At 44.7% G+C, this 27,596-nt stretch overlaps 1 protein-coding gene across 1 annotated transcript in view; it reads right to left on the minus strand.

Annotated features, from left to right (window-relative positions):
• PDPK1 (3-phosphoinositide dependent protein kinase 1) overlaps positions 1-27,596 on the minus strand; it is a 99,388-nt gene that overhangs the window by 38,448 nt on the left and 33,344 nt on the right. The window contains 7 exon segments of the mRNA XM_006100932.3: positions 2,506-2,602; positions 2,855-2,923; positions 7,347-7,422; positions 18,509-18,606; positions 19,454-19,598; positions 24,556-24,693; positions 24,963-25,005. Coding sequence (XP_006100994.2) covers positions 2,506-2,602; positions 2,855-2,923; positions 7,347-7,422; positions 18,509-18,606; positions 19,454-19,598; positions 24,556-24,693; positions 24,963-25,005 — 666 coding nt within the window.

Raw genomic sequence — 27,596 nt, forward strand, 5'->3', positions numbered from 1 at the left:
GCCAGTGTACCCAGTGGTCAGAGTGGGACCATCCAGATTACAACTCCTCAGATCCATAAGGGACACACTCAGGGGGCAGACTCAGTGAGCACCAAAGCCCCACTGAAGCAAGTCTTGCCCCAGAAGGGTGCCTTCAGCACAGAAGTTCTCCCACTGTAGACACAGCTGATTCTCACAGCCAATTGGCCTGGAGGTCAATTCCTCCCAGTGATACCTACAACAATCAAGACTTAACTACAACAAGACTGTGCACAAAGCTCACAAAGGGTGTCCAAGCATGTCCACCCCAGGTAATTGGGGAGGCTGAGCCACTGGGCCCTATAGGACATCTAGCACAGAAAGCCACTCTACCAACACAGGGAAGCATAAAAAATGCAGAGACAAAGAAACAGGTCACAAATGACAGAAATGGAGGAAAGCAAACTACAGGATACAGAGTTCAAAACCACCCTTATAAAGAATTTTCTAGAAACCGCCAATAAACTTAGTGAGACCCTCAAGAAATCTAGTGAGACCCTCGAGGATATGAAAAAGGACCAACTAGAAATTAAGCATACACTGACTGAAATAAAGAATATTATACAGAGTTCCAACAGCAGACTAGAGGATTGCAAGAATCAAGTCAAAGATTTGAAATATGAAGAAGCAAAAAACAACCAACTGGAAAAACAAAAAGAAAAAAGAATCCAAAAATATGAAGATAGTGTAAGGAGCCTCTGGGACAACTTCAAGAGCACCAACACCCGAATTATGGGGGTGCCAGAAGAAGAGAGAGAGCAAGATATTGAAAACTTATTTGAAGAAATAATGACAGAAAACTTCCCCTACCTGGTGAAAGAAATAGACTTCCAAGTCCAGGAAGTGCAGAGAACCCCAAACAAAAGGAACCCAAAGAGGACCACACCAAGACACATCATAATTAAAATGCCAAGAGCAGAAGAAAAAGAGAGAATCTTAAAAGCAGCAAGAGAAAAACAGTCAGTTACTTACAAGGGAGTACCCATACGACTGTCAGCTGATTTCTCAACAGAAACTATGCAGGCCAGAAGGGAGTGGCAAGAAATATTCAAAGTGATGAATACCAAGAACCTACAACCAAGATTACTTTACCCAGCAAAGCTATCATTCAGAATTGAAAGTCGGATAAAGAGCTTCACAGATAAGAAAAAGCTAAAGGAGTTCATCACCACTAAGCCAGTATTATACGAAATGCTGAAAGGTATCCTTTAAGAAGAGGAAGAAGAAAAAGGTAAAGATAAAAATTATGAACAACAAATACACATCTATCAATAAGTGAATCTAAAAATCAAGTGAATAAATAATCTGATGAACAGAATAAACTGGTGAATATAATAGAATCAGGGGCATAGAAAGGGAATGGACTGACTATTCTCGGGGTGGGGGGGAAAGGGGTGTGGGGGGTGCGGGAAGAGACTGGACAAAAATCGTACACCTATGGATGAGGACAGTGGGGGGGGGGGTAAGGGCTGAGGATGGGGTGGGAACCGGGTGGAGGGGAGCTATGGGGGAAAAAAGAGGAACAACTGTAATAATCTGAACAATAAAGATTTAATAAAAAAGAAAAAGAAAAAGAAAAAGAAAATGCTTCACAGACATTTGGTTAAAGTGTGAAATGTTTGCACCTGGCTATAAAGCAAGTTGTGTTCCTGGGCTGAAGAAACTGCAAGGAGGCTAGCTGTCACTAGGGAATGCAGGGAGAGGAAGCCGGGCATTGCTACATGATGTCATTACCCGGCGCCCACAGTGACCATTTCAGGGCTGGGCTGGGCTGAGCTGTGGGCCACATTTTGCGCCATGGGGTCTTGACAGCATTGTCCTCGATTTAGTGGGCTGTCACTCCAGGGTGGTGGCGGGCCCTGTGTCCCACTTGGGGGAAGGCGAGTGTTGCTTTGTGGGCATCAGGTCCAAGGTGCCGTTTCTCTGTAAGTGGCCAGTGTGCATTACGGCAGCTTTTGCATTGAGCGTCTGCCCCATGGTGGTCAGTGTGTGTCATAGCGACCGGTCAGATAGTCGGACACTTAGCATATTAGCCTTTTATATATATATACTAGAGGCTCAGTGCACAAAATTTGTGCACGAAGAGGTGGGTGTCCCTCAGCCCAGCCTGCACCCTCTCCAATCCAGGACCCCTCGGGGGATGTCCGACTGCCGGTTCAGGCCCGATCCCTGTGGGACCGCTGGCTCCTCACCTGCCTGCCTGCCTGACCGCCCCTAACCACTCTGTCTGCCTGCTGGCCTGATCGCCCTAACCACCCTCTCCTGCTGGCCTGATCGCCCCTAACTGCTCCCCTAACCGCCTCTGCCTCGGCCCCCGCCACCGTGGCTTTGTCCAGAAGGAGGACCGGATGACTGGAAGATGTCCAGTCCACCTGGTCTAATTAGCATATTACCCTTTTATTAGTATAGACAGATAGGTGCCTCCAGGTTCAGAGGGACTGGTTGGCTACCAGATCATCTTACAAGAAGAAAATGCAAAATATTTACCAAAAGTTTTTCCACAAGGTCTCTTGCCTTAGGAAAGAATTTTTCAGGAAAATCATATTCCAACTTAATGATCTTCTGAAATATAAGATATTCGTTTCTGTAAAAATAAGAGAAACCATCATTCTGGGTAGGGTCACATAAATCTCCTAGAAGCGAGCTGTACCTTTCCTGGGACAGTATCTCTTCTCCCCACAGAGCCACTGTATTCATTAAAGCATCATTGTAAAAGTCCTCCCACCTTGGCTCAGCCCCCTCCCACTTCTCTGACTGCTTCAATGGGCAGAGGTATGTGGGTGCAGGGTGGGTAGAAGGTGGAGGGTAGAGGGAAGGACCAGGGAATGTCTCTTACCCGGCTCGGAACGGTGGGAGTCCTGCCACAAGCTGGTATATTATACATCCAAGAGCCCAAAGGTCTGAACTTTGAGGGGAAAAACAAAGAATGACATTTGTAAAATTTCAGTGACATGCAGAGGTCCTTTCCGTTCCCTCTGTTCATACCACTCCATTGCAGCTTCCTACTTACTGCACTCCTTTAAAACCAGGTCAGTGTGAAGGTGGGAACCTACTTCAGGCCCTTCTCAAAGGGGCCTCCCTGGGAACTTGGGCCCAGAGTATCCTACACGCACCTTTTTCCAGTGCCAGCGGTTAGCGGGGTGCTGAGGAGGCTGCTAAGAGATTCTCTCATTAACTCACTGTTTACCCTCAGGACAGAGATGCAAGCTCACAGATAATAGGAAACCAAAGTAGACAATCTATAGGATGTGCACAAAGCAAGCTTTCTCTTCCCCTTCTTGGACTCACAGTGCAAAGCCCTGCTCCTTCTTTATAAACATTTTAATTATATGTTTCAAAAGAAACACCCTACAGTTCTAAGCTGCCCTGTCATTTCCAGAACCAGCTGGCAGGGACTCGGGGAGGAGGGGCGGGGGCAGCACTGCTCTCCTTGCCCTGGATGCCACCCCCTCTCCCACCTGCTCTGGTCCGCTCTCTGTACTCTCAGTGCCACCTCAGAGCTCACAGCTGACGCCTACTTTGCATATTTAATTTCCTCTGTAAGTGTTGTATTCTATTCCCAGCTCAGCCCTAAGAAATCATCAAGATGCTCCTCAACCTGCACTGCCAGCTGCTTCTCCCTACTGCCATCTCCATCCCTGCCCTGTCTGTCTATAGGGCTCAGAGGTGACTGGATGTAGTCAGTGTCTGGAAGAGGCACAGCCCGATATCTGGAAAATGAATTCCAAGGGCATGGGTGGAGACAACAGGCCAACTGCAGTGCCTGGGCCTTGGATGAGGGCTCTGTATCACCAGCAACAGGAGAGATGAGGAAGCTCTTGATTTGGAATAGAAACGCAACAGGTCAGAAATCTGAGTCACAACACAAAGAGGGAGTGAAAGGCATTTAAAAAATGAAATCTACACCCTAGCCTGTTTGGCTCAGTGGATAGAGCGTCGGACTGAAAGGTCCCGGGTTTGATACCTGGGTTGTAAGCTCAATCCCCAGCCCTGGCTGGGGAACATGCAGGAGGCAATAAATCAATGTGTTTTTCTCACATTGATGTTTCTCTCTGTGTCTTCCCCCTCCCTTCCACTTTCTCTAAAAATCAATGGAAAAATATCCTCGGGTGAGGATTAACAAAAAATAAATAAATAAATAAACACCTACATTCTACCCAGTAACTAGTTTTTATACTTGATTTTCTCTATTGTTTAGTCTAGTTAAAATAGGAAGCTACATAAGAAAAACACCTACAGCAAAGCATGCCCTTTATATGTGGACAGAGAGAGGATGGAAAGAGAGGGGACAGGGGTGGGGGGCAGAGGGAAGGAAGGAGACAGGGAGGGCGGGAGGGAGGGAGGGAAGAAGGAGGAGAGAGAGAGAGAGAGAGAGAGAGAGAGAGAGAGAGAGAGAAATACCGATGTGAGAGAGACACATTGATCAGCTGCCTCCCGCACGGGCCTGACCATGGCAGGGTTCCTGCAACCCAGGTATGTGCCCTTGACTGGGAATTGAACCCATGACCTCTTGGTCTGTGGGCCAACACTCTAACCACTGAGCACCCAGCCAGGGGCATTGGTTGATTCTTTTATGTGCCCTGACCAGGGATTGAACCCACAACCTTGGCATATCGAGACGACACTCTAACCAACTGAGCTACCCAGTGAGGGCTCTAAAATGTTTTAAAATACAATAAAAACTAAAGGGGGAGTCAGTTTAATATTTCTAGCAAGTACGAAAGATTTTAAAAATGTTCAGGTAAAGGAAGTCATTCTACTTTTTGAAATTCAACACAGGAACTTAGGGCAGCCTTGGGGCAGCCCAACAGATATCCCATCTCTCCCTCTGGACAAGTAGGAGTGCCCCTCTGCCCCACAGCACAGAATATGCAGCACACAGTAAGCCTGCCAGATTGTGCCAAATAAACAAAACCACTTCAACGTCCAATGATAAAGAGTTTGACAAACAACAGTAAATCATATGCTAAAACACCCCACAGCTGTTAAAGATGACTGCAAATAATTTTAGTGACATAGGGAAATGTTCATCATATAATCGCAATAATTATATAATGAACCATTATATATTTAATAATTAGATAATAGCCATTAAATTATTTAATGGTTATTTAATAACTATTCAAAATTGGTTATTCAGCATGACTCCAAGTTGCATAAAAATTACATAACCATATATGATACCCCTAGAAAAAAATAACTGGGAAGATACACCAACTCATTATTTGAGACTGTAAGTGGGCTGGTGACTGAATATTTTTGTATTTTTATTCTCCATCTTTTCTAAGAATTCTTTCCAATGAATATGTATCACTTTTTAAATTAAAAAATCTGAACTATTTTTCAATATCACGTACTAAAAATTTGAAAAGCATAAAAAGATATATATTGATATCTCCCTCACAACCCTGTTCCCTCAACATTACAGTGTTCTTTTCCAATTCTTGTATACTCTTCTAGTGTTGTAAAATGCATGAACAAACAGATCTGGGTAGACATTCTCCCTCCTTTTTTCACAAAAGGTGTCTTCCTTATCGCATTCAGTAGAGCGGAGATCTTCCCCATCATGCTAATAAGCTGCCTCATCCTACAAGTAAACCCAAAATTGATGAAAAGCTAGTACTTAGTCAGCAGTGACACACACACTTCAAGTATTTGGCCAATAGCACCAACCACCCTCAGAAGGGTGTCTCAGCCTCAGCACTGTAGACATCGGGGGGCCAATCATTCTTGCTGTGAGTATGGCTCTGCACTGCAGGATGCTGAGCAGCCATCCACTGTACGCCAATAGCACTCTCCCAACCCTCACCAAGTTGTGACACCAAAACTGTGCCCATACACAGCCAAATGTCCCCCGGGGAGAATATTGGTTAAAAGGCTCCATGTAGGAATCCCTGACCTACAATAGCATTTGGCCCTCGGCAAGAGCTCAAAAATAAAGAGCCTGGAGATCCAAGTTTAATCCTTAAGAGAGCATCCTTCTATCCTTCATCATGTTTCTGCCCCACAGCTCCACCCCTTAAAGAGTTTTTTAAAAGCTGTTATGCTCACAAACACAGAGCTGCTGTCCCCAGAATCACTCACTCCTCTGAAGGCTTTGGCACCGTTACTTTGTCATTTTAGGAAGGCAGCCCCTTGCAGCCTGCCAATCTAGGTCACTGACCCGAAGACCCTCTGTCAACTCAAGGGAAGGTGCCAGCAGACCATGTGCTTGGCTGGCCCTGGGGAGGAAGAATCCAAAGAAAAGCTTTAACTCCAGAATCTTGTCACCACCTAGAACCACTCCCCAAACTCTGAAACCCCAGATTCTACTGCCACCCCAGTCTTCCACCTCCCTCATGCCTACCTGACAGCTCCCCAGACTTCCCCCCACTCCTAGCCATCAACACCCGCCCCCACACACCTTCTTTTCCTCCATTGCCCAGCTGCCCTGATGCTGACCCTTCTCCACTCTTCAGACTACCGCCCTTGTGAACAGAACCCCAGCTCCTGTGTCCTCTATATTCTAATTTACTCTATACCCACCAAGGCCCTCACCCTGCAGCCACTGCCAGGCCTGTCCCAGATCTGAGCCCTGAGCAGAGTTGGCTAGTGCTGCCTGGGCCCTTGCCAGGAAGCTGGCTCTGTCCCCTCCCACACATGCTGCCTTCTGGGCCTCTTCCCACAGTCTGCAGAGTCCATAACACTAAACAGCTGACCTGTGGCTACCAGTAATGCCAGGCTGCCAGGCAGGAGGCAACACAAGGAACCCTGGGCTTTGAAACAAGCAAGAAGCCTTGTTAAATAATAAAGACCTGTCTGCCACACTTCTTTTCACCGAACAGTTATTCTAAGGGAACAAGATCCGCTCTCAAATTATAAAGCAACAACCACCCCAGGAAGTATAAAGTGTAACAATAAAGTAGCACATTGGTTATTAAAAGAAAGATATTGGTTAAAAGGCAAAATGCTAACTTCTTCCAAAGTAGGCTTAGCTATATAAAGGCCATGAAAGGCATTCTCTTAAAAAAAATAAACAAAAATAAAAATAAAAAATTTTCAAGGAGAAATATATCAATGATGAGAGAGATTCATCAGTCAACTACTGCACACCTCCCACCTGGAATTGAGCCCCCAACCCGGGCATGTACCCTGACCAGGAATCAAACCATGACCTCCTGGTTCATAGACAGACACTCAACCACTGAGCTACACCGGCTGGGTGAAAGGCACTCTCTTAACTATTAATTTCACATGAAAAACTGTATTAGCTACTTTAGAGAAAAGATTATTATGTATCAGGAAAAAATATATATATATGGATAAGAACAAGAAAAAAATCAGGTTACCTTTTACAGGCCGATTTCTCTGTGAGCAGCTCTGGAGAAACATACTGGGCTGTTCCTACAAACGAGTTGGCCCTGGCTGATGAGAAGAGGAAAATGGTCATGCTGAGATACAAAACACTTACACCTTTGGACGGTCATATCAGGACATCATGACTGACATGGGCATAAACTGGAACTTTTTGCCAGCACAGCACTCGTCACTTGGAATCAGACTATACTGTACAATCCCAAAAGCCTTACTTGTCCAGGGCCCATCCCTCACACCCCATTTTGAGACCCTCTCCTCCCAGGGCTGGCTCGAAGGTCACCTGCTCAGTGACATTTTCCCTGACCACCAGGGAAGCTCCTTCTGGCCACCTCCCTGCCTCATGGTCTCCTAGTGCAGCGGTTCTCAACCTGTGGGTCGCGACCCTTTGGGGGTCGAACGACCCTTTCACAGGGGTTGCCTAAGACCATCAGAAAACACATATATAATTACATATTGTTTTTGTGATTAATCACTGTGCTTTAATTATGTTCAATTTGTAACAATGAAAATACATCTTGCATATCAGATATTTACATTCCGATTTATAACAGTAGCAAAATTACAGTTATGAAGTAGCAACGAAACTAATTTTATGGTTGGGGGTCAGCACAACATGAGGAACTGTATTAAAGGGTCGCAGCATTAGGAAGGTTGAGAACCACTGTCCTAGTGCCTCTCACCAACACTAGAGCAGCCCTCACCCAGCATTCTCTCAGCTGGAGCATCTCAAGGGGCCTGTGGTGCTTAGAAACAGTTCTGGACATGCAGCAAGCACACAATGAACATGCACAAAATGCAGGAAAGGACTGGATCCCCTGCAGGGCAGGAATACCTTCTTGTAATAAACTGCTCAGGGATATAAAGGGAATAAGACTCATGTGTCCCAGCTGGGGAACCCCCACAGCATACTGCTGTCTCTAGGACTGGACTGTGTGATGCACAATTCACAAAGATCAAATGCAGACCTGGGTTGGGTGGCAGCAGGACCCTCTGGACCTGCCTATCAACCACAGAGAGGAGGCACTGACACCCATTCACCCTAGTGGCCCCAAGGATCTTAGGGACCTCAGCAATGGCCATGCATCCCTAACAAAGAACCACAGGCATAAGCTGCATGCTCCACCACACTGCTCCTGAGGCATCCTCCGTGGAGCGTCTCTGGCACTGGGGACCACACAGCTGCCTTTCCTATGACTCTCAGAGGATGAAGGATCAGAGATGCCGGTATGAGAGCCACCTATCATCCGAAAGCAAATTGGTTCTCCAAGGAGAGGAGCCACATATTTCACTAACAGCAACCTTCCAGGCTGGTACTGTGTAACCAGCAGACATTTGTTGTCTACTTTTATGATTGAAGGAAATGTTCGATTTCAACTGAAAGGTTAGTGAAAATCAGTGACTTTTCCTCTCTCCAGTGTCATGGCTGCTGGCTGGCTTCTATCTGTGACACCAGGGTAAAAACCCCAAAGAGAGCATTAGAAAACCACAGAGGTAATCTAGTCACCTCCCCCTGGAAGTTCAGAGATAAGCTAAAGGTCAAACTTCTCCAGCTACTGGAAAACCAGACCCAGAACCCGTCATTGGTAAACACAGCCTCCTCTATGCCACTGACCCCCTCACATGTAGGACACAGTCAGGAGAAAGGAGAAAGGTACTGGGCTGGGTTGCTGTTTCCATCCTCAAAGTGGTTCAAAGAAAGTGATCAGCATCCTGGGCTATACACCACTCTAGTCACCACAAATCTGTAAGTCAAACTCTGAGGTGCCAGTGGGGAAGGAGCGACCTAAAGAAGTGTTCCTGAGTTCTGGGGACCCTCACACTCTGTTCAAGCCATAAGTGCAGACTGCTAGTGTCATACCCATAAACCCACACATGAAGCACAGCAAACACTCACAAAATATGGTCACCTCTTGGACAGAAGATGAGAAAACAGACTACTGCAGCATATAAAAAGGAGTCTGGCCCTGGCCAGTGTGCTTCAGTTGGTTGAGCATTGTCCTCTGCACTGAAAGGTTGCCAGTTTGATTCCCGGTCAGGGCACATGCCTGGGTTGTGGGCTCGATCCCCAGTAGAGGGCATGCAGGAGGCAGCTAATCTATGTTTTCCTCTCGCATCATCAATATTTCTCTTTCTCTCCCCATCCGTTCCTCTCTCTCTAAAAATCAATTCAAGCCCTAACCGGTTGGCTCAGTGGATAGAGCGTCGGCCTGCGGACTGAAGGGTCCCAGGTTCGATTCCAGTCAAGGGCATTTAAAAATCTAAAGATTTCCCATGTTGAAGGATCAGAAGGCTTAATATTATTAAGATGGCAATACAGTCCCTACTTACGATGGTTTGACTTACAATATTTTAACTTTACAATGGTACAAAACCGTACTTTGAATTTCGATCGTTTTCCAGGCAAGCAATATGTGGGACATCAGACAGTGAGCCATAGTTCTGTCGGGCATGCAATTACAAAGGTAAACAACTGATACTCTACAGTGTACTGTGTTGCCAGCATTTTTGGATATTGTGTTCTGAGCACATTTAAGGTAGGCTAGGCTAAGCTATGATGTTTGGTAAGTTAGATGTATTAAATGTGTTTTTGACTTCCAGTATTTTCAACTTATGATGGGTTTATCGGGACATAACCCCATCATAACTTGAGGGGCACCTGCACTCCCCAAACTGATCTACACATTCAACACAGTAATAACCCAAATCCCAGCTAGCTTTCACTGAGCACAATGTTTTCAAGGTTCACCCAGATCGTAGCATGTATCAGAACTTCATTCCTTTTCATGGCTGAATAATATTCAATTGTATGGATAGACCACACTTTATCCATTCATCAGTTGATGGATACTTGAGTTGTTTCCACTTTTTGAATAAAGCTGCTATGAATATTCCTGCACAACTTTTTATGTGAACATGTTTTCAGTTCTCCTGGATATATACCTATCTGTAAAACTGCTGAGTTATAAGGTAACTATGTTAAACCTTTGAGGAACTGCCACACTGTTTTCCAAAGTGATTGCACTATTTAACCCTTTGCATTCTGGACATTGGCTACCAGCTACTCGACGCTACTTTGCAGCGGAAACGTGCATTTACAGACCCTCGTATTATTTTGTATAATTTTGGAACCAAGTAACGGATTATAATGATATTGGACTTATATGAATTGGGTGACATCGAGGAATGTATATTTGCAAAAAAACAATATTTTATTGTTTATAATTTTGTACAGTATGATAAGTTTTGTAACACTCCCCAATATGCATTGCAGGCTCATTAGTGCATGTTTGACAGTAATAAGTGGTTTGACGCCTGCCACCAGGTGTTTTCCTGTTAGAACACACAATGCAGTCCCGTTTTCTTTGTCCCACATCGGGAATATGTAGTTTATTGTTTAATCCGACACAAAACCCGCTGACATTTCTTGTATATATCTTAGTAATTTTACGATATTTTGATTTAATTTCTTGTGCCATTTCAAGATAAAACTTCAGGGAAACATGCATGTCTCAAAAAGTTGCGTTGAAATAACTCAATTCCCCGTAATCACTAATAAACTGCAATGTCCCCTGAGAGGGGACATCCGAGTGATATGCTAGAATTCCGATGTCCCCTGAGAGGGGACAGCGGAGTGCAAAGGGTTAACATTCCCACCTGCAGAGTCTGAGAGTTTCAATTCTCCTTACTAATACTTATCTTTTTTATCAAAGCCATCCTAGTGGGTAATGAAGTGGTACCTCATAGTGGTTTTGATTTGCATTTTCCTAATGACACTGAGTACCTTTCCATGTGTTTACTGGGCATTTGTTTATCTTCTTTGGAGAAATTTCTAATTAGACCTTCTGTCCATTTTCAATATTTTTATGGTTTTAAATCAACTTTATTAAGGTGCAGTTTGCATAAAACAATGGAAATATTTCAAGTAGTCAGTTTGATGGATTTTGACAAATGTATACACCATGTAACCACCATTCCAATCAATATATAGAACACTCTTGTTGTCCCCAAGTTTCCTTTCCCTTTTTCAGTCAGTCCTCCTACCCTTTGCATTCCCCACTCTCTAGTCACTAATTTGATTTCCATCACTGTAAATTGGGAATCTAGAATGTCATATAAGTGGAATGATTAGTATGGACATATGTATCTAGCTTCTCTGGCTCAGCATATTATAGAGATGTGTCCATGTTGTGTATGTCACTAATTTTTTCCTTGGGTCAATACTTAGAAATGGAATTGTTGGGTTATAAAGTATCTATTTAACTTTACAATAAGTTACTGGAGTATTTTCCAAAGTGACTGTAGCTTTACATTCTCACAAGCAATGTGAGAGTTCTATATCCAATTCTATATCCTCACCAATGCCTGGGTTTTTTTTTTACTCTTCTAAAACTTTAGTCATTTAATGTGTGGTTAGTAGTATCTTATTGTGCTTTTTTTTAATTAAGGTATTATAAATGTGTGGTTATTCCCCCACTGCCACCCCCCTCAAAAATTTTTAAAATATATTTTTATTGATTTCAGAGAGGAAGGGAAGGGGAGAGATAGAAACATCAACAATAAAAGAGAACACTGACTGGCTGCCTTTTAGTGGAGATCGAGCCCACAACCCGGGCATGCGCCCTGACCGGGAATCGAACTGTGACCTGCTGGTTCATAAGCTGACGTTCAACCACTCAGCCATGCCCGCTGGGTTCAATTTTTTTTTATTTTTCCAATGATGAGTTCTTAATATCTTCTGAATACAAGTCTCTTATCAAATATATTATTTTGAAAATATTTTTATTTCCTATTCAGTGAGTTGTCTTTTTTACTTTCTTAATGGTATCATGGCACAAAAGTTTTTAAACTTTTTTAAAAAAAATCTTTATTGTTCAGATTATTACATTGGTTCCTCTTTTTTCCCACCATAACTCCCCTCCACCCAGTTTCCACCCCACCCTCCACATCCATAGGTGCACGATTATTGTCCAATCTTTTCCCTCACCCCCCCACACCCCTTTACCCCCCCAAGAATAGTCAGTCCATTCCCTTTCTATGTCCCTGATTCTATTACAATCACCAGTTCATACTGTACATCAGATTATTTATTCACTTGATTTTTAGATTCACTTGCTCATAGATGTGTATTTGTTGTTCATAATTTGTATCTTTACCTTTTTCTTCTTCTTCCTCTTCTTAAAGGATACCTTTCAGCATTTCATATAATACTGGTTTGGTGGTGATGAACTCCTTTAGCTTTTTCTTATCTGTGAAGCTCTTTATCTGGCCTTCACTTCTGAATGATAGCTTTGCTGGATAAAGTAGTCTTGGTTGTAGGTTCTTGGTATTCATCACTTTGAATATTTCTTGCCACTCCCTTCTGGCCTGCAAAGTTTCTGTTGAGAAATCAGCTGACATTCGTATGGGTACTCCCTTGTAGGTAACTGATTTTCTTTCTCTTGCTGCTTTTAGGATTCTCTCTTTGTCTTTTGCCCTTGGCATTTTAATTATGATGTGTCTTGGTGTGGTCCTCTTTGGATTCCTTTTGTTTGGGGTTCTCCACGCTTCCTGGAGTTGGAAGTCTATTCCTTTCACCAGGTAGGGGAAGTTTTCTGTCATTATTTCTTCAAATAGGTTTTCAATATCTTGCTCTCTCTCTTCTTCTGGCACCCCTATAATTCGGATGTTGGTACGCTTGAAGCTGTCCCAGAGGCTCCTTACACTATCTTCGTATTTTTGGATTCTTTTTTCATTTTGCTTTTCTGGTTGGGTGTTTTTTGCTTCTTCGTATTTCAAATCTTTGACTTGATTCTTGCGATCCTCTGGTCTGCTGTTGGGAGTCTGTATAATATTCTTTATTTCAGTCAGTGTATGCTTAATTTCTAGTTGGTTCTTTATCACAACATCGAGGGTTTCACTAGATTTCTTGAAGATCTCACTACATTTATCGGCGGTCTCACCAGTCTTTTCGAGGGCCTTATTAAATTTATCGGCGGCTTCTAGACAGTTCTTTAAAGACCTTAAAAGTGTGGTTTTGAACTCTATATCCAACAGTTTGCTTTCCTCCAATTCTGTCGCTTGTGTCCTGTTTCTTTGTCTCGGCTTTTTTTATGCTTCACTGTGTTGATAGAGTGCCTTTCTGTGCTAAGTGTCCCAATTACCTGAGGTAGACACTCTTGGTGCACCCCCTTGTGGGCTTTGTGCACAGTCTTGTTGTAATTAAGCCTTGATTGTTGTAGTTATCACTGGGAAGAATTGACCTCCAGGCCAACTGGCTGTGAGAATCAGCTGTGTCTGCAGTGGGAGAACTTCTGTGCTGGAGACACCCCTCTGGGGCTAGACTTGCTTCGATGGGGCTTTGGTGCTCACTGAGTCTGCCCCCTGAGTGTGTCTTTTATGGTTCCACGGAGCTGCAAACTGGATGGTCCCACTCTGACCTCTGGGCTTCCTGGCTCCTGGATCTCTAGGGAGGTGCTAATCTAGCCTTTGCCTGAGGCTATCCAGCAAAAGTCTCCCTGCAGGGCTTGGGCAGGGCGGGTCCCAGGGGATCAACAGGGCGGGGCTAGCAGTTATGGCTGCTCTCAGTCTTGCCCTCAGAGGCTCTACTTCTCAGTGTCCCGGTAATCGCTGCAAGCCCCTCGGAGAGAAAGCTGCCCTAGGGTTCTGACCGATGCCAGACAGTCCCGCTTCTCCCGTATGAGTCTGGGTCCCTAGAGACTCGCCCGGAACTGGAGCTCAGAGCCTGAGACTCCCTCCCGATTGAAAACGACAACCGCGCCCTCAGCCGCCAGCCCGCTCCACATGCACTCCGCACCTTAGTATTTTACTTCTGTACCGCGCCTCCTCTGAGTCTCAGTGTGCTTTTCTCTTTCCTTCTAGTTGTAGAATTTCCACTCAGCCAGCCTTCCTGTGGTTCTGGATGATGTCCGTTCCGTCTTTTAGTTGTATTTTTGAAGTGGTTATGCGAGGCAGCAATCTCCGGTGTTTACCTATGCCGCCAAGTTTTTAAACTTAATGTGGCATGATTTATCTATTTTTTTTTCTTCTGTTGCTGTGCCTTTGTCCTTTGTTTTTTTTTTGTGCCTTTGGTATCGTATCTAAGAAACCATTCCCTAACCCAAGGTCAGGAAGATTTACTCCTATGCTTTCTTCCAAGAGTGTTAATAGTTTTAGATCCTAGATTCAGATCTCCAATCTACCCAAGTAAACATCTTGAGTTACTTTTGTGTATGGTGTGAAGCAAGGGGTAATAATGTTTTGTTTTTTTAAAAATATATTTTATTGATTTTTTTACAGAGAGGAAGGGAGAGGGATAGAAAGTTAAAAACATCAATCAGCTGCCTCCTGCACACCCCCCACTGGGGATGTGCCTGCAACCAAGGCACATGGCCTTGGCTGAAATCGAACCTGGGACCTTTCAGTCTGCAGACTGACGCTCCATCCACTGAGCCAAACCAGCTAGGGCGGTAATAATGTTTTTGATAATTTGGTCATTACTGGAGGATGATGGTGAGCCAGTTCATGATTTTCAAAAGTGGCAAGTAAAGGGGAAAGAGCAAGCATTTATCCTGTTTTTCCTCCACAATCAATACTACTAGTTAAGGAAATAGTTGCTTTGGGGAAATTTCTCTTTAAAGAGGAATTCTATCTCAGGAATAAAAGAATTAGACTATAATCATTCTTTACTCTCTACTGAATTAATGGATCTAAGCCATTATGGCTTTAAAGGGCTGTTGACAACATAGAGAAATGAATGGATATCAAATGCTTCCTAATAAAGAAGGCACCACCACCAGACTTCGGTGTGAGAGAACTGAACCTGAATGTGATCAAAGTGGCCAGCACCAACTGCTCATTTACAGGATGTACAGAGAGGAGCATGCTACATGACTCCACAGAGATGTAATCAGGAAACGTTAGAAGACAAATGACCTGGTTTCTTCAACAGACTGCAAGTCACAGAATGATTTCGGCTCTGAAGCCTTCCCCTGGATCCCCCCTCCAGCTGTTCTCCAACCTACACCGGCAGACCCACCCCTCCTGTTTGGTGAGCGAAGCCTCCACATCTGGCTGTATACCAGAAAAGCCTACATAGCTCAGGACACAGGTTTCCAGACACAAACCCCAAGTCTGAACCTCCAGGGTCTCCAAGAAACTCAAGCCTTTTGCAAAGGGGGCAAAGGCCAGAGACACAGCCACAGACAAGGGGCTTACTCGACATGATTAAGCTGTCCTCACCCGGATATGTCTGTGGTACCCTTGTGCAAGGTCAGAAGTCACAAGTCCTCTGTGCCAGAAACTGTTCATCAATCCCGTATGCCCTTAACAGTCCCTGCTGTGTCCCACCCCTGCCCATTATAGACAGGGAGGCGACTCTGACCTAACAGGCAGCAGTGAGAGAGATGCAGGGCTTACCCCCTTTCAGGAGCAACCTACCCCGACAAAGGTCTGTGAAGATAGACAACCTGCCTCCTGGAGGAAGGGGAACATGCTTAGTGCACAATTAAAGAATCTGCGCTCCCACCAACACTTTCCTTCTGGAAGTTTTAAGGTGTTTTTGGGAAATCATCTCTGCACAAAAGTTTTTGGTGTTTTTTTTAAAAGCTAATACAGAAATATATTCTAAAGTACTTCAAACAGAAAATGAGAGTAATTCACTAAAATGAAACATTCACATAATTAAATATGCTTTTCCCTTTTCTTTAGGAAGAAAAAAAAAAAGCCAACTCATCTATATATACAAGCAATTCTCCCTGGTTTGTAACGTAAGGACTTTGAGCCTCCTGCTTCCAGAAAGAAAGAAAAGCATGCTTATTTATTTCACTATTTCACCAATGCATTTAAATTCTTGCATTTTTTCAATGACTACAGGGCAACAGGACTAGCCTGTATCAAATATCAGATTCTGAAGGAAATATACATGAAGGAAGGACAAAGCAGACCCCAAGGTGGGCAGCTCTCAAGAATGACTGGGAGGTCCCATGGCAGAAGTAACACAGACTGTGATAAGCAGCCTAACAAGAACATTTGGGGACACAGCAATTCCTGTTGGGTTCACCTCTGTCATGAACAATGCTATGGTTATGGGTTATACCATGTCCATAAAAATATGATTACTGGCCAATAAAATATTACTATGCAATATGCATAGGTCGAACAGATAAAGATTTTGAGGCACCTCACAAGTGCCAGTAGGACTTCCCTGGCTTTGTGCATCTCCAGGTGGGAGACCACCCATCCTCTGATGCCCTCTATGGGAAGGAGAGAAAGGCAGCTACAAAAAGTAGGCAAGTGAGGCCAGGACTAAGACTTGCTGAGAAATAACAGCATATCCCATGATTCCAAGTTTTGTTTCAGTCCTGAAAGGGTGGTGCTTTAGGATTCTCAGAGAGGTTCCCAAATCGAAGACGCTGGTGACTCAATGAGTGTTTGCGCAGAGATCAAAGCACTAACTGAATCCTAACTAGAAAGTTCACAAGAACCCTCTGTTTGAGGACACTGTTCTGGAAAAACACCCAGAAAGGAAAGATAAGGCACCTTGCAGAAGGAAGCCCATGGAGGCCCAGCCAGGCACACAGGTGCCTCCCAGCAGCACAGGTTTGTGTCTCTACCCACACTTGGCTGGGATGAGTGGACCCCAGGCATCAGCCCAGTGGATGTCCAACACGGTGTTTAATCCAGCCGCAATTCAAGCCCAAGATAGAGGGGGCCAGCCCAGCTGAGCTAGAGGGCTTTCTAAAAAGCCAAGTTCCTCCCCACTGCTATGTAATACACATAGTTTTCCTTTTCTACAAGAGAGTAGCTGTAGCAGAGTGGATGCTTTAGTCTGAATCTTTCTGCCAAAAACCCTGTATTTATACCCAGCATATCCGTTAGCCCAAGCACTTTTTATGCTTTTTATCAAGGTCTTCCTCTCATGGCAGAGAGATGTGTGCATTATATGGAGGTCTCCGCGACAGCCTCTTGGGTCAGGGTGGCTCTGACAGTCACAACTGTCCTAAGACCCAAAGTTCATTTTCAAGGTCACTTATTAACTTGCACAGTGGCCCTTAGCTTCCCCCAAACCTCACCATAAAGGGCTTTATCTTCTCTCCACGCTAACACTTGACAATAATTTTCAGAAGTAAAATAGCCATTCTTTATGCTTCCGGTTCAATTTCCATTCAACAAACAACTTAAGGACAGTGAGAGCCCCTGTCAAGATGTCCCCTGGCTAGCTAGGACATCCAGGACACTCTTCTGGCCCAAGTTAGCAACTCCTCCTAGGTGATAGAGCTGTCACAATACATAATCCAATGCTAAGAATCACCCTAGGGCAGTAGTTGGCAATCTGCGGCTCGCGAGCCACATGCGGCTCTTTGGCCCCTTGAGTGTGGCTCTTCCTAAGCCTTAGGAGTACCCTAATTAAGTTAATAACAATGTACCTACCTATATAGTTTAAGTTTAAAAAATTTGGCTCTCAAAAGAAATTTCAATCGTTGTACTGTTGATATTTGGCTCTGTTGACTAATGAGTTTGCCGACCACTGCCCTAGGGGAACAATGATTAGGACGGTTTGCAATCAGAAATATGCATTTGACCAAGTAAAAATCAATCCCTGTTCTGTGATTCTGTAGAACCTCACTATAATGGGTGTGCCTGGGCCACAACTGCAGCTGCACACAGGAAGTGAGGAGAAAGAAAGCTGGCAGGCACTGGGATAGAGGAATAGTTCCCCCCTAACCCCCAGTTGCAAACTGCAGTGCCAACAGGAAGAGCTGCAAGCTGACCATATTGACCCCATGTACTTGCATGGGAGACCAGGAACAGATGTGGCACCCCAGCACCTTCTAAAACACGGAGGGTGAGCCATAGGGCACTCAAAAGTGCTCAAAGGGACCTATGACAACAACATGCAGAAAGCACCTGGTGACCCAGCACCCCTACTCAGGACTGGGCAGACCAACCACAGGCAGCCTAGGAAGCCCCTCCCTCCCCACCCACTAGACCAGGCATACAGCTTTCCCTGTGAAAACTCAAGCATCTATTTTACAGTAACAAAGATATTACAAACATCTGTCACCACACGAACACAATGCAATTCACTGAATTTCGAAAAGGTTGTTTTTGATCTAAACACTAAGCAGGATCGGCTGGAAATAAAGCACTCACACACCTTGTTTACTCTCTGGGGATAATACTTTTGCTGTTCCAAAATCTGTGATCTGGATGTGCATATCTTCATTTAACAAAATGTTTTCTGGTTTCAGGTCCCTGTGAAAGCAGATTTTTTATATTTGACATAAGTATTTAAAACAGCAATGTTATTACATATGCTAAATTTTGCCTAAAAGAAAATAAACTGGTTAATGCTAATCTTTATAGACTAACAACCAAGAATATAAGTCTAAAGTTCACAATGAACAAATAGCAACTGCATATAATGAAGACATTCAAATTACATCACTTCAAAACTCCATCTATTATTTTTAATAAACTTTTTTGAAGTATAATTTATCATTTTAACCCATAAAATAGCTTTTATACCTATTACTGTAATCATTTCACAAAATATGGAAATCAAACTATCACGCTGTACAACTTAATTTATACATAGTCCAGTTTTTAAATGTCAGTAAAAAAAGCCCTGGCCAGGTAGCTCAGTTGGTTAGAGCATTGTCCTGATATGCCAAGGTTGTGGGTGCAATCTCCAGTCAGAGCACATACAAGAAGCAACCAATGAATGCATAAATAAGTGGAACAACAAATCGATGTCTTTCTCCCTTCCCCTCCCTCCCTCTCTCTCAAATAAATTTTTAAAAAAGAGCTTATTTGAATACTTTCAATTTGACTTTATCAGAAAGTCATGGAAAACAAGACCAGAAGAAAGTACACACAAAAGCCGTAAGTACAAAATAAAAGCAGCAGTCAAGATGGGTAAGAAAACTGTTAGCCTGGCAAAAAAAGACATAATTTCATCTAATAGTTGAAGGTCTGTGAGGCTCTCAAAGTCAGGGTGATGTGAACTCTTCTTAGTTTTCACGAGGCATCCCACCCTCCATTAAATAAACCACAGCTGCCCCCGACCTTGAGAGCAGAGCCCCAGTCCTCAGCGTGGTACCTGTGAATGATGCCCCTGCCATGCAAGTACTCTAGAGCAGACACCATCTCAGCTGTGTAAAATCGGGTGCACGTCTCATCGAATGAACCAATTTTGCGAATGTATTTAAGTAGTTCTCCGTTTTTGGCATAACTAAGGCCAAAATCTAAATATTGCATAGTTAAGGAAGAATGAAAAAATCATTTTTAAAAAACTAACCTTAACCCAATAGAAATTTTTTAAATTAATGAAAACTGAAAGTACCTGTGGCACAAGATTGCTGCCCCTCTTCGAGTCAGACTCAGTCATGTTCAGACTCATGGCCAATGGAAATCCCACACCCCAGCTCCAGGGCCAGGACCGAGGATAAGTTTCTCACCAAGAACACAATGACATGAGCCTTTCAGCCCAAATGATCCTTCTGGATCCCACAGGCCCAGATGGCGCATGTGGCCCCAGTGAAGGGAAGCTGCTAGAGATTGCAGTCAAATGCCGCTTTGCAGGCTTCAGCCAAGGTGTGTGTATGGGAGTGGGGAGGGAGCATGTTTCCATCATAATTCAGTCTTCACACTTGCACAATGTGTATACATTTACTGAGCACCAGCTGCATTCCACATGCTGTGCTAAGAGCCAATTCATGTAAAGGTTTCTCAAATGAGCACTGTTTCCAAGTATAAAGTGACAAGTTTTGTAAGAGAAATGCCCTTTTATTAACTTCTTGCTTCAATTTATTTATTAGGCACCCACTGGGGAGAGACTGGAGGAACAGTCATCTTTCCTCTGGACACCACTACAGTGTGATAAGTTTATATATCTATTTTCCATTTTCCAAAGAGGACTAATGGTTGCAAAAATAAATGAATCCCATATAACTTCTTCCTCCTAGAAGCACCAAACATATGTCTTATTAATGGAAATCTACAGGTACTTCACCACTGGCAGCTAGGGACAGGAAAGGGTTGGCCTGTGCTCAGGGTATTCCATCTCGTTTCTGTTTGCCACGGGACTGCCATTCCCACCAAGGAGCCTAAAGCTGCAGTACAGTGAGGGCAATCCCAGGAGGAAGGGACCAACTACCAAGGCTGCCCAAACTTGCCCTGAATCCAGCCCCACCTGTGACCACCCAAACCCTTCTAACTAGGACATCTAACAGGAACCTGAGGCAAAAAACAAACCTTACTTCTGAGAATTCAAAGGGTCTCAACCAGGCCCCCTTCCCTCCTTGTCCTGCTCTGCCCCCTCCACAGGGAAGGCTACAGACTCTGGCTTGCCCAAACCCAAGCAGGAGCTCAGCGCTGCCTGGGTAGGTGGCCTCACCTGGACTAGCCAAGGAGCTTCACCAGTTAGGAACGCGGTATCCCAGGAGCCTACATCCCACGGGGGCTCAGCCAAGCACAGTAATAGCACCTTTTCCTGCTTCACAGGTTCTGCTCCTTGCCTGACTGTTCCTATTTCCTATGTAAGATATACTTCTAGTTCTGTGCTCAGCTGTGAAGCTAAGGTGATTGACAGGTTTTGAATATGACAGATGTTGAAGATCACAGCTCCAAGCCCATACTCCCTCCAACCACACACATTTCTCATCTCCAGAAATACTTTTTCAGATCTCATTGGTCCATTCCCATCCTACCTCCTTTAGCAAAGCCAATGCCATAGGGCACTGAGGAAATCTGTTCTAGTGCATGGAGTGGGTACATTCCCAGAAGGATGAGCACAGGTCAGGCCTTTTGCAGAGCCTGGTGAGCCCAAAGCTTGCACTTTGCAGAGGAACCTGGCTCAGAGAGGGTAAGCAACCCAACTGATCAAGGTCACAAAGCCAAGGAGGGACAGGACTGAAGCCCAGCCTCCTGAGGCCTAGGTGCACTGCTCCTGATCCCAAGCTGCAAGAGAGGACACACAAAGATGAGCAGGTGGGGGATGGAGGAAGAATGCAGGCTAGCCAAGTAACAGCCTTTGAAACCCCTCAACCTCCATCCCTGCAGGAGGGAAACACATCACTGCAGCCTGGGAGGAAGGGTGGGCTTGAGCTCAGCAGTGTCTTGGAGCTTGGCTCCCTGTCCAGAGCCCTGGTTTCCAGGCTGCCACAGGGGTGTCCCCAGGCTCTGCCTTACCTGTCCTGAGGGGAGTTTGCCCCTGTAGTCGCTCCAGTGTCTCCACAATGTGTAAATTATGGCTAAAGGGGATGTGGTGTGCATATTGGGGCTTTCTTCAGGCAGTTTCCTTTTCTTTCTCTCTTAATACAATGTATGCCACTAAGGATTTCAACTTAAGGCAGAAGTCCCTCTTTTCACTCCTGTCAGAGGTAAAGCATGCCCTCACAGCCTTCACGGGCATTGGAATTTGCCTTAAAATTTAAGAGCAACAATTACCACTGAACAAAGTTCCCTAGAGCCCTCTCCACCTGCATTGTTCTGGCCAATCCCATCTAAAATTAGACAGCAAACTCACTCATCTAGACTCTGAACCACCTAATCCCACCTCACATGGCCTTTGGAGAATAAAAAGCCAAGTGTGTGCAATCTGTTGGAGCCCCCAACCAATAAGACACATTGTCCAATGGGCCTACAGAAAGCCCAGGCCCGGGCCTCCAGAAAATCTGGCAGCCAGAGATCCCCACAGGCTCCAGGAGCATAGTCACATGGGTCCCAGGGAGTACAAGGAGCAAAGGGTCAAGGTGGCCTCAGAAGTAAGAGAGACACAGAACAGACATGAAGAGGACCCTTCAATGTCCTCAGGAAGCCATTAATGGCTGCTGCATGGCATGACAACAAAGAGATAGGGACAAGAATAGATGGAACCAGGTGGAGAGATAAAACACCAATGAGGAACCCCCTCCCCACCTCCCATACCTTTGGCTACTAGACCACTTTGTTGCCCCCCTTTACAGAGAATCCGCTAGGAAGAACCTGCCCTGTGCGCTGACTTCCTCACTTCTCCCAAACCCTCCTCCTACTTCCAAACTGCCACTAACAATGACAACTTGCACTGGGGCCAATGCATAGGTCAGGCCCATGCCCCATGCACTTGACCACTTGGCAGCATCTGGCCCGGCTGCAGCACCCTTCTTCAGAAACCATTTGGTCCTGTGGCCCCTGGGTCTCTGTCCTCTCAACTCACTAGCAACACCCACTCCCCCCTGCCTTCTCAAAGAGTCCCTTCCAAGTGCCAATCTCTGTGAATGTGAGTGGCCCAAGCTCAAGCCTCAGACCTTTTCCCCTTGTTGAGTGCCCTTCAGTGGCTGGCCAGCCTGCTAAGCCAGTCCTGACTCCTCCCTGAGCTCTGCTGGCAGTCATCCAGCAGCCCACTTGGCCCTCTAGCAGCTAGCAACTACATATATGTCAAATGCCAATGCGACATCCACTCCTGGCCTGGCCTCTCTCCAGTCTCTTCCGGCTCAGTTACAGCACCATTGCGCATCCAGGTTCTGAGGTCCACTCCTGAGAGCCACCTTGACTCCATTCTCCTTCGCCCGTTTACTCAGAAGAACCTTCACTGAACCAGCAGCCAGAGTGAACAGCTGCCTTGCTGGAGACCTTCCTGGGCTCCCTGCCACACTTAGAAGAAAATTCAAAATTCTCATCAGGCCTCTGAAGCTCCAAGAGCTGACCCCTGCCCAGCCTTTTCACTCCACCCACACATACATGCTCCTGTCCTAACCCTGTGCAGGTCTCCGCCTGACATTGTCAAGTTGGACCACCAAGCTAAAAGAGTAGCATGCTCCAACACTCCCTTACCTGGCTTTACTACTCTTGGTCCCTTAGGTGTTGATCATCTGTTTTAGACCTAACTCCTGCATGGAAATTTAAGGTCCCTGAAGACAAAGCCCTCATCTCATTTACCAGCACATTGCCCTCACCCAGCATTCACCAAAGACTTCTCAATAAACAAAAGAAGAAATTCAGCTGACAGCTGAGGAAGACAGAAAATGGTGTTAAAAGGGGAATAGGACTGAGCAAAATTTTAACCCAGAAGAATCTATGTATAGAGAGGGAGGGGAAAGGAAGCCTGACCGGGGAGAACGGAAGATGGGGAAGGCACTGGACCAACTTTGGAAGTGGTGTGGTGAGGGGAAGGGGCTCTGGAGACCTTGAAGACAAGAAAAAATACAAAGACTGAGGTTTAAACCTGAACAAGCTCTTAACCAACTCCATTTAACAGTCTAACCTCTCTTGGCTGAGGAGAAACCAAGAGCATCTGCTGAGATTGAGAACAGTCACCAGGCAAACAGGGGCTGAGGGAAGTCTTGGTTTGGAAGAACTACAGTAAAGGGACCGAGAAGTGAGGAAAAACTGGCCAGTCTGGCTACATGATGGGCAAGCCCACGTATGACATAGATGTGTGGTCCACCCTGACTGCCATGGTACCCTGCCTCCCTTATCCCTAAGCAAAGGTAAAAGAGTTAGAGAAGTCAGGGAACATAAGATGCCCTCAAATAAAGCAAAGAATCAGCAAGTATGATATCTCTGATGGAGATGCAGCTGCAAAGCCATGAAGAGCCAGAGCACTGGGTGATCAGAGATTTTTTTTTTAAAAAAAGGCACTGAGAGCAGACTCCATAGGGAGCAGGAGGAGGGAGGTTGGAGACCCCAGGGAGAGGACAGCATCTATGTATAGGGAGAAAGGGTTTGGGCTCCTATGGGTCACACCCTGAACTTCTCACCTGGGGGCTGAGCCTGGTAAAAATGTCCCTTCCAACCAAACCCAGAAGTCAGATAGGTGCCCACCTTCTAGGAGCCCCAGGTGCCCAAGATCATTCTTCCTCTCTCACTTCCCTGCTTTGAGCACAGGACTTGACACCTGATAGATACTCCAAGAATGCTGGTAAGAGGAATGAGGGAAGCCTTTGAATAAATGTATAGCAACCACAGGGTTAAAATAATAAAAATCCTTTATATGCAATGCTTATCGATAAAAAAAAAAATCTAAAAAATGTTTGTGATGGTCTCCCATGAAGTTACCCCAGGGGGCCACAGCCATGCTATGAATTCCTTTGTATTTAGAATATACAGCCCTTTTCCTTTCCAGGAGAAGGGACTACTTGTAAAAACAACAATGTTGTCATGATGCCAAACTAATAGGGGTCACTGTGTGATTTCAGAACTCTTTGACTGTTCAAAGGATACACAGCTTTTCATCATCCTGAAACGTGAAGTAAAGTTTAACAAAGAAGGGGTGATCCAGGCACGACATCACGTCTTTCTCTCTGGTTACATACGGGACCTTGTTCTCTTTGATAATGTGACGTTTCTCTAGAATTTTAACTTAAGGTAAGAGAGAAGCAAGTTACTATGATTTGAAACGGTAAGAAAACACTAAAGACACAACTCATAAAGTTCAAATTTCTGGCATAAATTCAAATTTTTCACATAATGTGGCTACTGGCTTCGTAGTCTCTAAGACAGACCAACAGTGTCCTCTCCTCTAAAATCAGCACAGAAACCCCCAAGCGCTGGGCAGTGCCGAGTGGCCATGTGCCCAGAAGTGTACTGTCTCTGCATCCCAGACAAAGATTGCTGGAGTTAGTACTTACTAGCATATTCCCTTGAGGTTGCCAGTTCTCGGGCCAGGACAACCTGGTTTGGGAAGAAAAGGGGGAAAGAGAAAAAAACACCAAATGTAACCAGGGCATTGAGTCTCACAAGTTACCCTGCAACCAATCACACAGGCTACCCCACCCCCATTGTAAAATTACATTTAAATATTTTTGGTCCTGTGCTAACAAATATGGCTGAATGTCAATGAAGAAGTTAACTCATTCCAAGAGTTAACAGCAAACACATAACTCTCTCTACTATTTCCAGAAGATTCTTCATCAGCTGCCAAGAGTCCCCATTGTACAGTGAAGTGCACGCGCAGGAACATCTAGACCTGTGTCACCCTCCCCAAAAGTAGGAAGAAGCAACAAATAATACCTCCACAAGTGGGTATTAGGAATGTCTTAAAAAATAACTTTAAGAATATGTCCTCAGTATATGTTCATTGCAAAAAGTCATACTGTATTTAGGCTTTTTCAAATAATTGTTACCATACATCTCATTTGATGCTGCTCTCAGACACCATAAATACCATCTCTGCTATCAAGGGCACAGGAAACGAAATCACCAGTGGCCTGCGGACAGTGCCTCCTGGGAGTCCTACACCCTCATCAGAGGTGCAGTCACACTCCAAGCTGTGTCCTCTCTGTGGTACACCCGAGTCTGGTGCTCAGACTCTATTTGAGGGACAGAGTGTCAATGGGGCATCGCACAACATGGAAAAGGCCTTTCTACACAAGAAAACCCTAGGTGCAATCTAAGCACCAACTTCCAAATGCCTAATTAGCCCAGTCTGACGATGTGCTGGGTGGCCCCCACCACTGCCAGCTGGTATAAACATCTCTTCAAAGATACCTGCAGGGGGAAGGCCCGAGGACCAGAGAATAGATGAAAACCTGCCCAACTCCCGGGGTATCCCTGGGCCTTCTGGGAAGACCTCAGGAGGACACAGCCGGGTTTATTTGGTCCCTGAGTGTGAGTTCTATGCCAGGACAGAATTCTTCACCAGACTCAATCCTGGAAAAGTGCTGTGTGAAATGCCCTGCAGTCATTAAGGATGAGGTTGGCTTGTACATACTGAAGTGGAAAGATCTCAAAGATCTTTCCAGAGGAATGTACCTATGTACTGTTCTCACACGCTGGGGAGTGATGGGGGAAAGCTGGTTATGTATTTATGCAATATTAAATTTCTTCACAGGATTAGCATTAGCTATGTAAGTAAAAAGAACTGTTAAAGAGTACTAATATTCAAATGGAAACCTTTCTGAAGGAGATAGTTATGGCACCTTTCTGTTGTGTGTAAATTCAGTATTTCACATGCAGGTTTCCTTACCGATACAGGGCAGAGAGTGCCCCTCTTCGACAGGACACGACTTGACACATACCCCCACACCACTCAGGCTGATTACAGAACTAATCTGGACATCAAGATCAGCCTCAGAAAGCCACACATGGAGGAATTTCACAAATAAGTCCTCATTTTCCAGTAAAAATAAATGTCCAATGAAGTAAAAAGTTGAGAAAGGAGAGAACTCTTTTACTGGACCGCTGTAAGAAACCATGCAGAATACCAAGGTTCTCTTCAAAATAGCTTCATCCTCCTAAAAGAATCTTTAAGTACCGTAAGGACTGGGGATTATCCTCACAGTTGAAGTGTTTTTGTTTTGTTTTGTTTTGTATTTTATTAGTCCTCACCTGAGGGTATTTTTCTATTGATTTTTAGGGAGAGTGGAAGAGAGAGGGAAAGATGGAGAGAAACATCAATGAGAGAAATACATCGATTGGTTGCCTCCTGCCATGAGCCTTGACCAGGGCCCAGGCCAGGGAGGAGCCTGCAACCAAGGTACGTGCCTCTTGACCAGAATTGAACCTGGGATCCTTTGGTCTGCAGGCCAGTGCTCTATCCACTGAGCCAAACCAGCTAGGTCTGAAGGTTTTTATTCTAAGGACACAATTCTTTCATAATTTAAACAAAAACTGCTCATTTTAAAAAATCTAAATTAAAAGTATAAAGAGAGTCTTGGCCGGTTTTGCTCAATGGTTAGAGTGTCGGCCCCCAGACCAAAGGTTCAAGTCTCCATCAAGGACATGTACCTCGGTTTGCAGGTACCCCAGCCACAGTAGGGGCAACCAATTGATGTGTGTATCTAACACTGATGTTTCTCTCTCTCTCTCTCTCTCTCTCTCTCAAATATATATTTTTTGATTTTACAGAGAGAAAGGGGAAGAAATAGAGAGTTAGAAACATTAATGATGAGAAACATCAGCTGCCTCCTGCACTCCCCCTACTGGGGATCGAGCCCACAACCAAGGTACATGCCCTTGAGCGGAATTGAATCCAGGACCCTTCAGTTCTCGGGCCAATGCTCTATCCACTGAACCAAAACAGTCAGGGCTCTCTCTTTCTTTTTCCACTATCTAGAAATCAGTGGGAAAAAATAGCCTCAGGTGAGGATTAAAACAAAAAGTGTAAGGACAGCAAAAATTAACATTAATTAAAACAACACTGAAAGCATAAGTGAGCTAAAATATTTCATGTTCTTTGCATTTTGAAATATTTCATAAATGTAAAAAGAGAAAAGGAAAACAAATTTCACATAAGGCTTCTTCACAAAAGCCAGGCAAGGAAG

Source organism: Myotis lucifugus, unplaced genomic scaffold, assembly GCF_000147115.1.
Source record: "Myotis lucifugus unplaced genomic scaffold, Myoluc2.0 scaffold_332, whole genome shotgun sequence".
Taxonomy (NCBI): Eukaryota; Metazoa; Chordata; class Mammalia; order Chiroptera; family Vespertilionidae; genus Myotis; species Myotis lucifugus.